At 47.7% G+C, this 14679-nt stretch overlaps 1 protein-coding gene across 4 annotated transcripts in view; it reads right to left on the reverse strand.

Annotated features, from left to right (window-relative positions):
* The window catches only part of CEP57 (centrosomal protein 57), a 1562635-nt gene that overhangs the window by 403250 nt on the left and 1144706 nt on the right, over positions 1 to 14679 (reverse strand). For all 4 annotated transcript variants that reach the window (XM_069639189.1, XM_069639191.1, XM_069639190.1 and 1 more), the window contains one exon: positions 11515 to 11595. In XM_069639189.1, coding sequence (XP_069495290.1) covers positions 11515 to 11595 — 81 coding nt within the window. The remainder of the gene's footprint in view (positions 1 to 11514; positions 11596 to 14679) is intronic.

Here is a 14679-nt window from a genome sequence, read left to right on the forward strand (position 1 = left end):
GTAGCAAGTTCCGACAATTAAGTGTCCTGGATCGCACCTTCTTCCAATTCAGCTTGAGTATTTAAATAACAGAAATGCTGCGTAATAGTCTCGGTTTAAAGTACATTTGTTCCCTGTCATTTGTAAAGTCATGCAGTGGCATCCAAATGTTCAAGTATTTTGTGTAGGAGCCGTGGGCTAAGGCGGTAGTCTTTTCCATGGCCATTACCCCCCACAGTCTCACCCACCACATGGCCACTATCAGGCCCTGTTTGTTCTTCCAAGTATGAGACAGGGTTATTCTGGCCACACTTAGCATGTGGGTAATGAGGTATGCTTTTGGACCAGATTTAGCATAACATCCCTCCACCGCCTCCCCCAGCAGGATCACCATCGGGTCAAATGGTAATTGTGTCCCAGTTATCTCTGATGTGACCGAGGATTCCTTTCCAGTATGTTTTGGCAACCGGGCAAGACCACCACATGTGCATTAGGCCACCTGGTTGTCCACAACCTCTCCAGCAGGCCATGGGGTAATCTGGGTTAATGGAGTGCATGCGTGCACGCGTCATGTACCATCTTAAGCACATTTTGTATGCAGCTTCTTTAATGGAGGTGCATTTAGAAGTTTTCGCAGCTCTTTGCCAAATTTGGCTCCAAGTATCGCTAGAGATCGATTTCCCCATATCCGCCTCCCACCGCTGCATGTAGAGAAGTGATTCTTCGGGGTCTATTGCTCCCATTAAGCTGTACAGTTTCGACACCCCCTTCTTGGGTTGGCCCTCTTTTATCATGAGCTCTAGACCTACTGGCTCTCTGGTTGCCTCTTCTCGAACCTTTCTATTAGAGATCCAATGCCTTAGTTGCATATAGTGAAACCTTTCAGTCTTGGGTATATTAAATTTAGTCTTGCATCTCTTAAAGGTTAATGGTGTGCCTTCCTCGTAGAGGTCTCCCATTACCAGTGCTGTCTCATTCCCGCCCCATTGTGCCCAAAAGTCAGACCCCATTCCGGGAGTGAAGTCCGGATTATGGACAACTGGTGTCAAGGGTCCCCTTCCGATTCTCACTCCTTTGTTTCATAACGCTTTGTCCCAGTACCATAAGGAGGCTTTAGTGGATTCAAGCAAAGCACCTTCTTTGATTCTGTGTCGTTCAGGAAGGAAGGGGAGATTATCTAGGGGGGTTCAAGTTGCTTCTCTTTCAAGGGCCGTCTCGCTCATCTGGGTGTTTCTGGGTGACCATTGTAGCATTGGAGCCAGCTGTGCTGCCCATAAGTATCTGCGGATTTCGGGAACTCCTAGCCCTCCCAGCAATTGGGGTCTGAACAAGACCTTGTTGGGGACTCGTGTTTTTTTCCTTTTCCAAATAAATGTCATTATCTCCCTTTGTAGTTTTTGGATTGCTGGGGTTGGGATACGTAAAGGTAGGGCTCTTAGTACATAAAGGAACCTGGGGAGAAGGGTCATCTTTACCGCCATTATTTGTGCCTGCCATGACAACTCCTGTGCCTCCCAGTGTTTTAGGTCTTCTGCTAGTTCTTTCAGCAGATCCAGGATGTTAGCCCCATATAGTTTCCCATATTTGGGGGTCAGTTGTATTCCCAAATATTTCAATGCTTTTCGTTCCCATTTCAGCGGGTACCTATCAGCCCATTCTGTCACTAACTCTGCACTCTCAGTGACATTGAGTGCACAGGACTTGTTATAATTAATGTGAAATCCGGAGACCTTCGCAAACTCAGTTAAGAGGTGTAATGTTTTAGGTAGCAAGTGTGTTGTATCCTTGAGGAATAGGAGAGGAGGATGTCATCTGCGTAAAGCGCTATTTTTTGTGGACCCCCAGCGCCCGTTTCTACTCCTTGGATCTCTGGATGGTCACGTGTCTTTTGTGCCAGCGGCTCCATGGCGAATATTAAAGGCAACAGCGGTCACCCTTGTCTTGTGCCCTTCTGGATAGGGATATCATCTGTGAACCGACCATTAACCATTAGTCTTGTGGATGGGTGAGCGGAGTTGGCCATTACCATGCGTATGAAAATCGGGCTACACCCTAACATTTCCAGCGTCATCTGTAGGTACCCCCAGTACAGGCTATTGAATGCTCGGGAGGCATCTAGAGCTAAAACAGTGAATCACTGTCTTGTTCTACGGCCCCATTCTATTGTGTCGGTGTGGATTATCCCGGGCAGTACCTCCACTAATCTACGGGCCAGGATCGTAGAATAGATTTTTGCATCTCCGTTTAATAACGAATGGGGCGATAGCTTGTGCATTCATTGGGGCCTCTGTTCGGTTTTAGTAGTAATATTGTGGTCGCTTGGCTCATGTCCCTAGAGAACCTGCCGGTGTCGTGGATGTAATTAAACAGTTTTGTTAGAGGGCCTATTGGGGTTGTTCTGAATGTTTTATATAGTATGCGTTACTGAGCCCATCTGAGCCAGGGGTTTTATTCATTTTCAATGCTTTTATTACTTCTCCCACTTCTTCCGTTATGAGGGCCTCTAAAATTTGTCTATCTGAGTCGCTAATTTGTGGTAGGGTCATCTGGTTGAGGAATGCGGTTTGTTTATCTCTCACCAAGTCCTCCCTTTTTGAGTTCTTAGTTTAGTAGGAGTGGAGCACTTCCTCTACTGCCTTCTCCCCCCATACTAGGTCCCCTTCTACATTCCGGAGTTGAATTATGCGGTTCCGGGTCTTCCGTTGCTTCAGTTTAGCAGCAAGGAAACTCTTTGCTTTATCCCCTTTTGTATAGTAAAATAGTTTGGTTCGTACTAGGAGAAGCGCAGCTTCATCCGCCAGGTGGGTTTCTAGGGCTGCTCTAGCTTTTTTCAATGCCCTTCATGATCTCTGCGAACCTTTGGTTTTGTACTCTGTTTCGGCCTCTGCCAGGTGGGATTCCACATCAACGCCTCACCCTTTCTTTTCTTTTTATATGGTTTGTTGTATATGCTATAAATTCCCCTCTTACTACCGCTTTGCTTGTGTCCCAGATAATATCCCAGTGAACCCAAGGGGTGACTTTTCCTGGAAATAATTCTTTAGGAAACGCTCAATGTCTGCTCTGAGGGCTAGGATTATTTAGTTTAGGCACCACGGTTTACGGGGCCGATATTGTGGGCTCAGATGTTCCAGCTTTAATAGAACAGAGGCATGATCCGACAGGCGCCTCACTCCAATCTCTAATCCCGTAACTTGTGGGATCAGTGAGTCCGAGATCAGCACCATGTCAATCCGGGAGTGGCTTCTGTGTACCGCAGAGTAGTGAGTGTAAGCTTTTTCTTGCGGTTTAAAGCAGCGCCATGATTCGATCAGGTTTAATTCCCTGATAAATTTAGCTAAGGCCTGTCTGAACGTATGATCATGGGAGGTGGCGGGGAGAGTTTTGTCCATCTCAGCGTCCATCACCCCGTTAAAATTTCCCCCCATTAATATCTGTCCCCTCCCCCATTGCACAATGATCGGGAGTTTCTCCACTAAGAAGCGGTCTTGACCTTCATTAGGGGCATTGACTGACACCTGCGTTACCTGCCGTCCCATCAATTTCCCTCCCACCAACAAGTAGCTGCCTTCAGGGTCCCTCTTCAAAAAATGCCTTTCAAAGATGATCCCTCAGAATGCCCTCTACTCGTTTTTGGCTCCACTAGTGGCTAAAAATTGTGTGGGGAACGCATTATGCCTCAATCTGTGTTCATCTTCCTTGAGTAGATGTGTCTCTTGCATCCAAACCACTGAGGCCTGCATGTCCCTCAACCTGGCCAACATCGATTTGCGTTTAATTGGGGAGTTGAGCCCCTGGACGTTTAGTGTAACAAATGTTAATTCAGCCATAATCATCTCCTGCACTCCTGCTTCCTTTAGGATCCAGGGCTCTCTCCTTTTTTTGGAATGTACTTTGGATACAATGCGACACCGTCATCCTCAAACAAAAACTTTCCCTTAAACATTTTAACTCCCAAGCTACAATTTCCTTTACAAACATCTTTGGTGGAATTACCACAACAAGTTGCCAGGTGTAAGCGTGGTTGGAAAATTGGGGTCTGGGTCACCCCCCCCCCATCCCCCTTTTACTTTTATTCTTGTATGTTTCCGGTTTTGACATGTCTTTCACGGGCTCCGTCTTTATCTCCCGTTTTCGTATTTACGCCCCATTTTGTTGGTGCTCCCTGCACGTTGAAGCTCCATATCTGATGTTTTAGAAGTAACACATGAGGTTGAGGCTTGCACATTCATATAGGATCTATGGCGTGGATATCCTTATTGCGGCCCTTTGGGCAGGGGCGTGCCGGCTTCCATCATTCTTTTTCAGGTGAGTATGTTTTCTTTTTATCTCTAGGTGAGGAGCTATTCACACCGGCATCACGCCTATCCTCTTTGTCCCCCATAAGGCTTTCCATTTCTTCCTCCTTGGTGATCGTGTAACATTGACCTTCCCATTTGAATCGAAGACCAGTAGAATATGCCCAGCGGTAGAGAACGCCTTTAGCCCGCAGCCAGTTTGTCACCACCCTCAGCCGCTTTCTCTTGAGAAGGGTCGCTTGCGCCAGGTCCTGGTATATTTGGATAGTTGCTGATCTGAATTGTATGGGTTCTTTCGTCCTTGCAGCACGCATGTTTTCTTTTTCTTAAAATAGGTGTACCCTTGTAAGGACATCTGGTGTTAGGTTTTTGTTAATTTGGTACGTCGAGTAGACCCTGTGTGTACGATCTAGAACTATATCTTTATCCTCTCCAGTACTTGGGATATGTTGGAATAGGTCTGTTACATATTGTTGTAATTCCGGGTCTGTCACAGATTTAGGAACCCCTCAGATCTGAATGTAATTCCTTCTGGACCTATTTTCGGCATCTTCTTGCCTATTTTGGACCCGTTCCATCTGTTGTTCAAGCTCTTGCACTCTTCTACTTAGTTCTTCCTGTTCATACCCTTGATCGGCCATCGTGGTTTCCACCTCATCTATCCTTCGCTCAGCTGCCATGACACCTTTGTTGAGATCAGTTATAGATTCAGCCAAAACCCCAGCGCTTTCTTTAATGTCCTTCAATTCTTGAAGCAGTGCCAGGAGGTCGGATTTCTGGATTGGTGGGTCCGTTTTGTCAGCCAGATCTTCCGATGGGGAGAGGTGTACCTGAGCTGTGGCTTGGATCTGGCCACTCTTTTGTGTTCCCACCGCTTGCAACATTGTTTTGATGTCCCCCGGTGCTCCTCCCTTGGCTTTAGTAGATTGTTTAGACATAGTTGAGTAGGCGAGGGGGAGGGCCGGGGCGCGCCGGGCTGCTACTTTGTTTTACGCTCCTCATTAACGGGGCTCAGAGTCTTCCTCCACGTTTAGGCTTGGGGGCTGCCGGAACCCACATGCAGGGCGAAGCAAGGCCAACCGTCGTCCACAAGCGGTTGCTCGTCGATTTTCAGTGCCGGGCCGCCATCTTGGCGGGAGGATCGGCCGTCCAACTTAAACACCTCGATCTCACTTACGGTGGCACTCCGTCGCTTCTCCTTTTCCTTAGCGATGCTTCAAGTATTCCGCAGCCATAGTCTCTTCTTACAGCCGAAAACGGATACTTTTAAGGGGGAATAGGGGACATAACGGCAGAGGGGATACAGTGCCTACCTCAGAGCCATCCACATGGGTCCTCGGCTGGCCACCCCCCCCCCGGGATGGTATCTTTTTACTGGACATCTATCATTGATGTCCAGTAAAAGATGTCATGCCTGCCCCCTGGGCCCCCAGCACCAATTGCAAATTGTTTGGCTATATACTCATTTTTTTGTTAAAAGTATGCTCTACAATGCAACATTTTTACCTATTATTTAAAAAAAAATTCACTGGGGGAAACCCCCCCCCGAACCCCTCTTTATTGGTTCGGCCTCCCTCACTATGCTCGGTCGCTATGGCATTTTTGGGGGAAATAGTTATGCCCCTCCACTTAAAAAAAATCACCAGCCGCCACTGGCCCTCAGACTTTGTTGGGAACAGGATGGGGGGAACCCAGGGATTATGGTCGGAGCACAATGGGCGGGAACCATGGGATAGTGGTGGGAGCAGTGTGGGGAGAGCCCAGGGTGTGTGATCGGGTGGAGAGAGACCAGGGACTGGGTAGGAGTGGGATGAGGGAGCCCAGCGACTGTGAAGGGAGCAGGTGACTGCACGCAATACATACTGTCCATTTGGCATTTCTGGTGGGGGTCCCGTCCTGCCCAAATTTTGCTCAGGGGGGCCCTGGCTAAAAATGTTTGAAGACCACTGGTTTAACCATAGTCTCATAAAATTGATTTAAAAACATTGAGCTCTATCGTTGGGACAAGTTCACTGGTGCTTCAGCTATAAAGTGATGCATGGCAACTCAGAGGTCCTGGGGAACCACCTGATCGGTTATGCGAGCCCTGGAAGCAGTATGAGGGGGATTCAGGAGAGCTATCACAGCCCTTCTGCAAGTATTCTTGATGTGAAATCCTTCCAAAAAGAGGGAAAAAACACCATATAACATTCAGGTGGGGATATGCCTTATGAGAGAGGGGCATATGTAGAACCTCTTAGTCCTAGGATCCAGTTCCCTTCCAACAGGTGAAGACCCAGAGAAATGTTCCTCAAAGCCGGTTTGACAGTCTTTAACAAACCAGTGTATTTCCGGAGAATTCCGACTCTGGTCACAGTTCCATGCCGGGAGCAGGAGTCAATGAGCAGCGCATGCTGGGTGCCTGAACCCCGGGAAGGAGTATGGGACAAAGCCAGGGAGAAATCAGCAGAAAAAAAAAGACTAGGCAGTACGAGTCCTCACCTTTAGTGTAGGGTCCCTAAACACCTGTGAATAGATGCAATTGCAGATAAGAGGACTAGAAAGCTGGACATGGGGCCATCATGATGTGCTGTCTGATCTCAATATAGCACACACAGCACTTATAACCTCAGGCTATGGGGGTAGGGGGCTGGCTAATTCTGGTCAACCAGAGCCACATCATTCGTGGATAAGGCCATTAACTGGCCATACATAAGAGGAGGAGGTGGAACCATTAAGCAAGGGCCTATCATTGAAAATGGAGCTTATGAGGAAACGGACATGAGAATCAGAAGAGCGGCTGAATGTGGCTGGAGTGCAGCATGTATTTTAAGATCATGACTGGAGGATAAGAAACGAGATTGGTAGAACAGAACAAGTTAACCTATTCTCCAGAGTTTCAGAGCATGCCTGAGGAAGGTTCACAGACCGAAATACATCAGCGGCTAAGGTCTCTGCAAGACTGATATGGAGAATGAACCAAAAATAAAATTAAAAGACTTTATTTCATACATATTAGACATCACTGGTGTTCATAAGTGAATGACTATGAAATGATTGAACATAAATCTGAATATGCAGTAGCATTCACTACATTCATTGGCGACCTCAGGTTTCAGCAGACAACCATTTTGGTCTGAGAATCACATTACTCGCTGTCAAAATCATCCAACCAGCACCTGTATAGAAAGAGGCACAGGCCTCCAGACTTGATGGATGTTAGGATGGAGTTCCAGCGAGATAGTGGTGCTGTACAAAGAAGATAGAAGAGAATTGGAGAAGGAGAACCTGTGTCAGCCAAGCCAAGAAGGCCAGGTTCTAACAGGAAAGCAGAGTAAAGAACAAGAAGACTGGAACCTACATTGGACAAGGCAAGAAGGGCAAACAGTAGACATAGAAAGTGGAGGCTAGGTCGGTCAGGCCAGAGTTTATAAAAGGCAAGATTGAAGGGTCAGACTAGGATAGAAGGTGTGATGCCTGTCCGGCTTTGCTAGCCGATGGTTGGACCACAAGGGGGCCGGGTGCAGCCAGAAGCCAAGCAGCATGTGGAAGAGTCCTAGGCAACCCCCAACATGCTACATGCAGGAGCAACAGCGTCATTACACTGTCACCTTAGACACTCCTGGCACTTCAAGGAAATACAGAAGTGGCAATGTAGTGGTGTTGGCACAGCCTGCATGCTTTGTTCCCTCTCAGACAGGTACAAAATGCAGATACGTATCAGTATTACTATCAAATAGGTTTATTGTGGCTCAAAAGCCACCCATAAAATGGAAAGACTATGCACATACACAGTGCAAAACGTACAAATTAAGAATACATAAAAATCCATGTACATAAACACCGAACAAAATCGCATATTAAGTTAAAAAAATAATCATTAAAACAGTTACGGTTTACAAAAGAGGTCACCCCACAATGAAATATATAAAATGTATAATATTTTTAACCTCAAGAGAAGGCAAAGCTATGCATCAATATAATGTACAACATATCTCATGAGCTTTCCTGCGATAGCTGCAAAACTACAGTCGGAGGAATTCCACAGCTACCCTAAGATTCACACCCGAGTCCCCTTCCATCAGACAGAGGCTGGAAGGCAGGGCCTGTGCCGGGAGGAGAAAGATCTGGCGAGCTGAGAGGAGTAAGAGATGGGGGGTCTGGGAAGAGAAAAAGCCAGGGCAGACTGGAAGGAGAAAGAGCCGGTAGAGAAGAAAAAGGCTAGGGTTGAGGGAGGCCAGGAGGAGTAAGAGCCGACAGGGGCTAGGGGTGAGGGTTTGGGATACTGGGAGGAGAAAGACAAGGGCGAGAGGGATATGAGGAAGGCTGAGAGGAGAAAGAGCCAGGGGGGATGGGGCTTGAGAACGGGCTGGGGGGAGTGTGGGATGAGCTGGAGGGAGGCTGGGAAGAGGAAGATGGGGGCTGAGTGGAGAAAGAGCCAGGGAGGGGCTGGGTGAAAAAGAGCCAGGCATGATAGATAGAATGAGAGGGAAACATGTAAAGGAGGAGGGGCAAAAGTAAGTGAAGAGGGGAAGAGGAGAAATATTAAGGAGGTAAAAGAAGAGTGAAGGAGTGGTATCTTGCAAAGAAGTAGGAGGAGACTCTACAGCAGTAGGCAGACAGAAGAGCAGTAGCAACGGGTACTTCTAGGAGGGATGGAGGAGCGGGCCTGTGGCAAGATGTCAGAAGGACAGGAGAAGCCCAGAACCAAGAGAGCAAGAGAAGATCATCCAGGGCAGGACTCTGTAGAAACAAGACTTGGGATGAGAAAGACAAGTTTAGGAGTTTGGAGAACCAGAACCCAGAGAGAGAAGAAAATTGTAAGAGGCTTTGTGATCCCACTCTCAAGACTTTAGGTTGTCCTCCTGTCTCCCTGCGACTCTGTGTCTTTGATGAAGATCACCTCCCCTGAGACACTACCTACAGAGTTCGGCAACAAGCCCCAATCAGGGATCTGAGACCATGGGGAGCGGGACAGAAGAAAGGTGTGGGAACCCATTAAACCGGAGTTTAACATAAGGGGAGATGCTGAGAAGAATAGAAAGGAAGGGAGGGAGAGGGAACCTCTCCTTAAAGCTGAGATTAGGAACACAAGAGAAAAAGAGACGAAGGCTGCACAAACCCCTTTAACGCAAGACCATAGGTTTACTGCTATTTGTGTTTGAACGCTGGGAAAGACGCTGCACTAGACCTAATGAGAACTGGGAGAATGTTTTGTTTGAACTGTCTTATTCCCCAGAGAGAGACTTTCTTCTGACAAGTTGTACCAAAGTACTAACAACTATCTGGAAAATAACTATCATGACAACTTTAGTTCAGACCCAACCAGTTTGTTACTAAAGTGTCATGGTGCATGCCCCCAAAACCCTGAAACCCGCGAGCCCAGCCCAGACCCTGGCCTCCTTTGGGACTTCCCGCCCCAGCTAGGCTCTCCTGGCCTTAGTCCTGGCGCCAGGCTCATGGTAAGTGTTAAATACATGGTCCATTTATTTGGCTCTGAGATGCTGAGACATTCAGTACAGGGTGTGGCTTGGGACTACTTTTTCTGAGAGACGATGAAGGGGACTATTTTCTTGAAACTACTTGCAAGGCTATTTAAACCGCACCTTGCAAACTGAACACGCTTCGCGTTAATCTGCACTCCTGCAGCTTAACGCTCACCGTGTCAGTTCTTGCTTCCTTTCTGCCACGCCCGTCCAGAGTCTTCTATCCATCGACACCTGTGAAAATAGGAGAACAAGAGTTATTCACGCACTGAAGGCCTTACCTGCAGAGCATCCGGACCTCGCCTTCATGCTTATCCAAGGGCCGCCGCATCTGTAGAAGATCAGAACAGAAGGTACCCTCTCGGGTAGCGACGCACCTGACTCGGCCTCCTCCAGGAACTCCAGCGAGCAGTTCTCCATCATTCTGCATCGCGCCGCATCTCGACACTGTCAGTAGGACCTTCCATCTTCTTCCTGGAAAAGCGCCGCACCTGCCGAACAGAAAAGACAAAGCAGGTTGGTCGCACAGAACAAGAAGGCTAAAATAGCGAATTATTAGCGCATCTCACACATCGCTCTACTTACCGGCAAGAATCCTACACATCATTGTCAGGAGAGTCCTCCATCATCCGAGAACCGCTTGGTGCCGCATCTGAAAGACAAAAAAACGAACATTAGATATCTTGCATGCAAGGAGTTAAGGCAGCTATTTCAAGGAGTTATTGGAATAGAGACTTACCTGCTTACTTCGGTCCATCCACTTCAGCAACCTCCATCGGATCAGTGAAGTAACTCGATCCTGGAACTACAGAGTAACCGCGCCCATGCCAGAGAGTGTGCAGGACGGAGAGCTCACCCATATAATAGACAAGGTGAGCCAGGGAAAGAGAAGGATAACACGGAAGGAGGTGAAAACCAAAACCAGCTCCACACAGTTGGCTAATATCTTGTTTCAACTTGCAGACGAACATCTCTTGAGGCAAGACAGAAGGGAAGACGCAAGCAGGCCCTCATTAAGCAGAACAACACCAGTGCAGACATCCTTCGCACACGAGCACGCCCCCGTGGAGACCAGATGAACGTGACATGAGCGTGACAAAGCCCCAATTTCTGTCCGCTCCCTAATGACCAGTCTGGACAATGTGAACCACGTGGCAGAGATGTGACAAACTCCCTCATTTGAGGGTCAGGAGATGAGTCTGGGGAAACAATGGGGCTTGATTGGCATAACTCACTCTGGGCCCGCTTCACGTAAAATTAGTAATGTGTTCAAAGCAAGAACACTGAATTTCTTAAACGCTCCATATTCTGATAAAGAACCAATGTGTTGTATGGACATGAAAGCCTCGGCTTTTGCATGTGCCTGATTTACGTCCGGACAACGGCCCTGGTAACCATTTGGAATGCAAGGCAGGGACTGTGAGGGGATTCTCCTGGCAGAACACTAGTTTGACATATCAAGAAACAGTAGTTAAAATACGGCACCTGTGAGATGCCATTCACATCTACTGCACATGTTTCCCCTGCAGCACCCCTTTTCTAATTTACTGAAAGCTTAAAGACACTTTTGTAAATTAGAAAAGTGGCAGTGTTTTAAGAAATGCTTGCAGAGAAACAGTGAATGTATACAATTTTGAAAATCGCAATAGACAAATGAAAACGGTATGCTTAACATAATATTTACCGAAACACATTAAAACTATACTGAAAGCACTACCGGTTATGCACTTTCCATATGATAAATGTAAATTGATCATCTAATCAGTACTCACCTTTCCAGCTACAAAAGGTACATCGCTCAGATTTAACCTGTAGTGAGTCTGCCCATTTGAAAGACTTGAGTGTGCTGGTTTCTAGATGAAAAAAGAAAGTATTAAGTTTAAAATGTATCTCACATTACAACTTAAACCTTTGCAAACAGCCACCCTCACTACAAAAATCTGATCCTTTATATATGTTACCCAAAATAAACAAGCAATTTGTATAGTTTATGCATCTCAGTTCCACTCTGTGCAATCTATACCCTTTTCCAACCTATTATTCTCATTTTATTTATTTATATTGGTGTTTTGCATTGTGTTGCATGCAGAAAGATAATGTATGAAAAATTAGACAGTAGTTCCAGAGCTACCTTCTCCAAAACCAGCAAAACCAAAATGTGAATTTTTGGGAAATGTGATTATTGTAGAGTACCGAGGGGCTTCATATTAGGGACCTGTAACTTTAACCTTATGCCTGCCTGTGCAACTGTGAAATTATCAATTATTAGATTAACCATATCAAGCGTGCACCGAAAATGTAGATACTGGCACTTTTGTGCACCATTGCCTCTCCTCTTGTGAAGGATCCAGCAATGAATGGATGCACAGGAAAACTGCAACAAATTATTAACAGGACAAGCAATGTCATTATGCTGGACTAAGAAATACAAGTGCAATATAAATTGTGCATATGTATTTTAAGATGCATCAAATAAAGGTTTTTTTACAGTAGTGACTAGAGTACTCCTAGTCCATCTGGGGCATCCCCCAACATGAGGACGGCACTGGAACATTTAGCAGTGAAAAAAGGAGCTTCCCCTTTAAATTTAGTATAGCATGCAGGGCGCGGCCTCAGGCATGGGAACGCTCAGCCAAGGCCACGCCTTCGAGCGCCTCACCTCAGTCCCCTTTGAACACATCGGACGCTTAGATGCCTGGCTTCTCCTATAATCTATAAGCCATTGGCATACTAGCAGGGGAAGGCAGGTGGGACGTATGGAGGAAAGGAGACTATGGACTAAGAGTACTCTAGTCACTACAGTGAGTAACTTTGATTACTCATACGCCCGCCCCCTTTCCTCCATCCTTGTGAGTGATTCCACCGAACAGGAACATAGGGTGGAGCTGTGACAAGCTGCCTCATATCTAGTATGAAGCGAAAAGATTCTTAAGAACTGTCTGACCAAACTCTGCATCGCCCCTGGAGCTGGTGTCCAGAGAATAGTGCATATAGAAGGCCGATGGAGTGGCCCAAGTAGCCACCTTGCTGATGGCATCCCATGAAGCGTGTCTCTAAATCGTGACAGACGTAGCCTTACCTCTGACCGCATGGGCATGAATCCCCTCAGGAACAGGTTTGCCCATGGCTGTGTACCAACGGGCGAAGAAAGCATTGGAAGCCTGAGAGCTGGAGGAGCCGCCCAAAAAGTCACAAACAATACCTTGTATCTGCTGAAGAATTTTGTCAGAAAGAGGTAAAACCTGAGAACCCTCTTGAGGTCTAAAAAATATAGGGTGCTTTCTGCCTCCAACTGTGGGTTGGGGAAGAACACTAGTAGGAAGATCTCCTTATTCAGATGGAACGGAGAGATCATATTGGGTAAGAAGTTTGGATGAGTGCGCAAGATGACCTCGTCGTCGTGAAACGTGGTGAACGGCTCGCAGGAAGACAACGGCTGCAGCTCACTAACCCTGTGCGCAGACGGGAGAGCCACCACTAAAACAGTCTTTAGCGTCAACAAATGGATGTCCACAGAGGCCATCGGCTCGAAAGGCTTGCGTTGCAAAGCTGCAAGAACCACATTGAGGTCCCAGACCGGATGAGGCCTGTGCACCGGAGGAAAAAGCCTAGACAACCCCTTAAGGTGGGCCTTAACCACCAGGTTGGCTGCTGAAAACGCATGCTGGGTGTAGTTCTTGGAAACCAAATACATGCAGCAAGTATCCACCGGAACTCCCGAATGACCCAGGTGTGCTGAAAAAGCCAGTACATCATCCAGAGGACAGGTGACGGGGTCCAGACGCTTGTCGCGAGCCCAATGACAGAACCTAGTCCATTTGCTCTTACACTGGGACAGAGTCAATGGCCTCCTGGCCTGTTGAATGATGTCCCAGTTGCCATCTGAAAATTGAGCATGCTGAAGCATCAGCTGATCAGGAACCAGGCCGCCAGTGCCAATTTGGCCGGGTCCAGATGTTCCTCTGCTCCGCCCTGCTGCGTCAGGAAACCTCTGCCGGACCGGAAGATGGACAGGATTCTGGGAGCACAACTGCAGTTGCAGAGGGTCTGTTGTAGCAGAGGGGTGGGCGGGAACCCATAACACCTGCGGCCGTGCCAACAGATCTGGAAGGCGTCTCCCAGGGATACCCGACCTGCCCACGAGGCAAACTGGGGGCACTTGGCATTCAGGGGGGGTGCAAACAGGTTCAGGTCTGCGAACCCCCAACGCTGGAACAGGGTTAACAAGGAGTGGTTGTAGAACTCCGACTCGTAGGTGTTGAACCCTAAGTGACTCAGCTGATCCGCTTCTGAATTGCTGTCCTCTGGCAGGTGGACTGCCGAAATCCAAATCCCCCCATCAGGGCCCATTCCCAGATCCGAACCCTCTACATGAAGAGGAGGAGGAGGAGGGAGGAGACGGGTGCCACCCTGCTTTTTCAGGTAAAACATTGTGGTAGAATGGTCCATCCTGACCAGAACCGACTTGTCCTTGATGAGGGGCAAAAATGCCTTGAGGGCCTGGTCTACTACCCCGAACTCTAACAGATTGAAATGCAGGAGGGCTTCCATCCTGGACCATGGGGAAGTGAAAAAACATGTGCAATGTCCTCTGTTGCTTCCTCCTGTTGACGCTGGGCGAACTGTCAGGCCTCTGTGCACCGCTGTCCTGAAATCCCTTCAAGCCGGAGAAGGCGAAGGGCTTGAACTCAGTCCTGCGTTGGGACCGAGGGAAGGATGTCTGACGGCCAAGGACTTGGCGGTTTAAGTGGAGATTTCCTTCTTCGTCAACTTGTCATTGGTCGACGAATGAAAAAGGTCCACGCCCTCAGAGAGCAGGATTTGTTCCTGTACGTCAGAAGAAAACTTGGTGGCATACATCCACAACGTCCTTCTCATCTCAACCCCAAGGCACAGCCTTCTGCTGGCTCTGTTGATGTGGGAGACCGAAGACTCCA

This window comes from Ambystoma mexicanum, chromosome 7q (genome assembly GCF_040938575.1).
Source record: "Ambystoma mexicanum isolate Mex_15411 chromosome 7q, UKY_AmexF1_1, whole genome shotgun sequence".
Taxonomy (NCBI): domain Eukaryota; kingdom Metazoa; phylum Chordata; class Amphibia; order Caudata; family Ambystomatidae; genus Ambystoma; species Ambystoma mexicanum.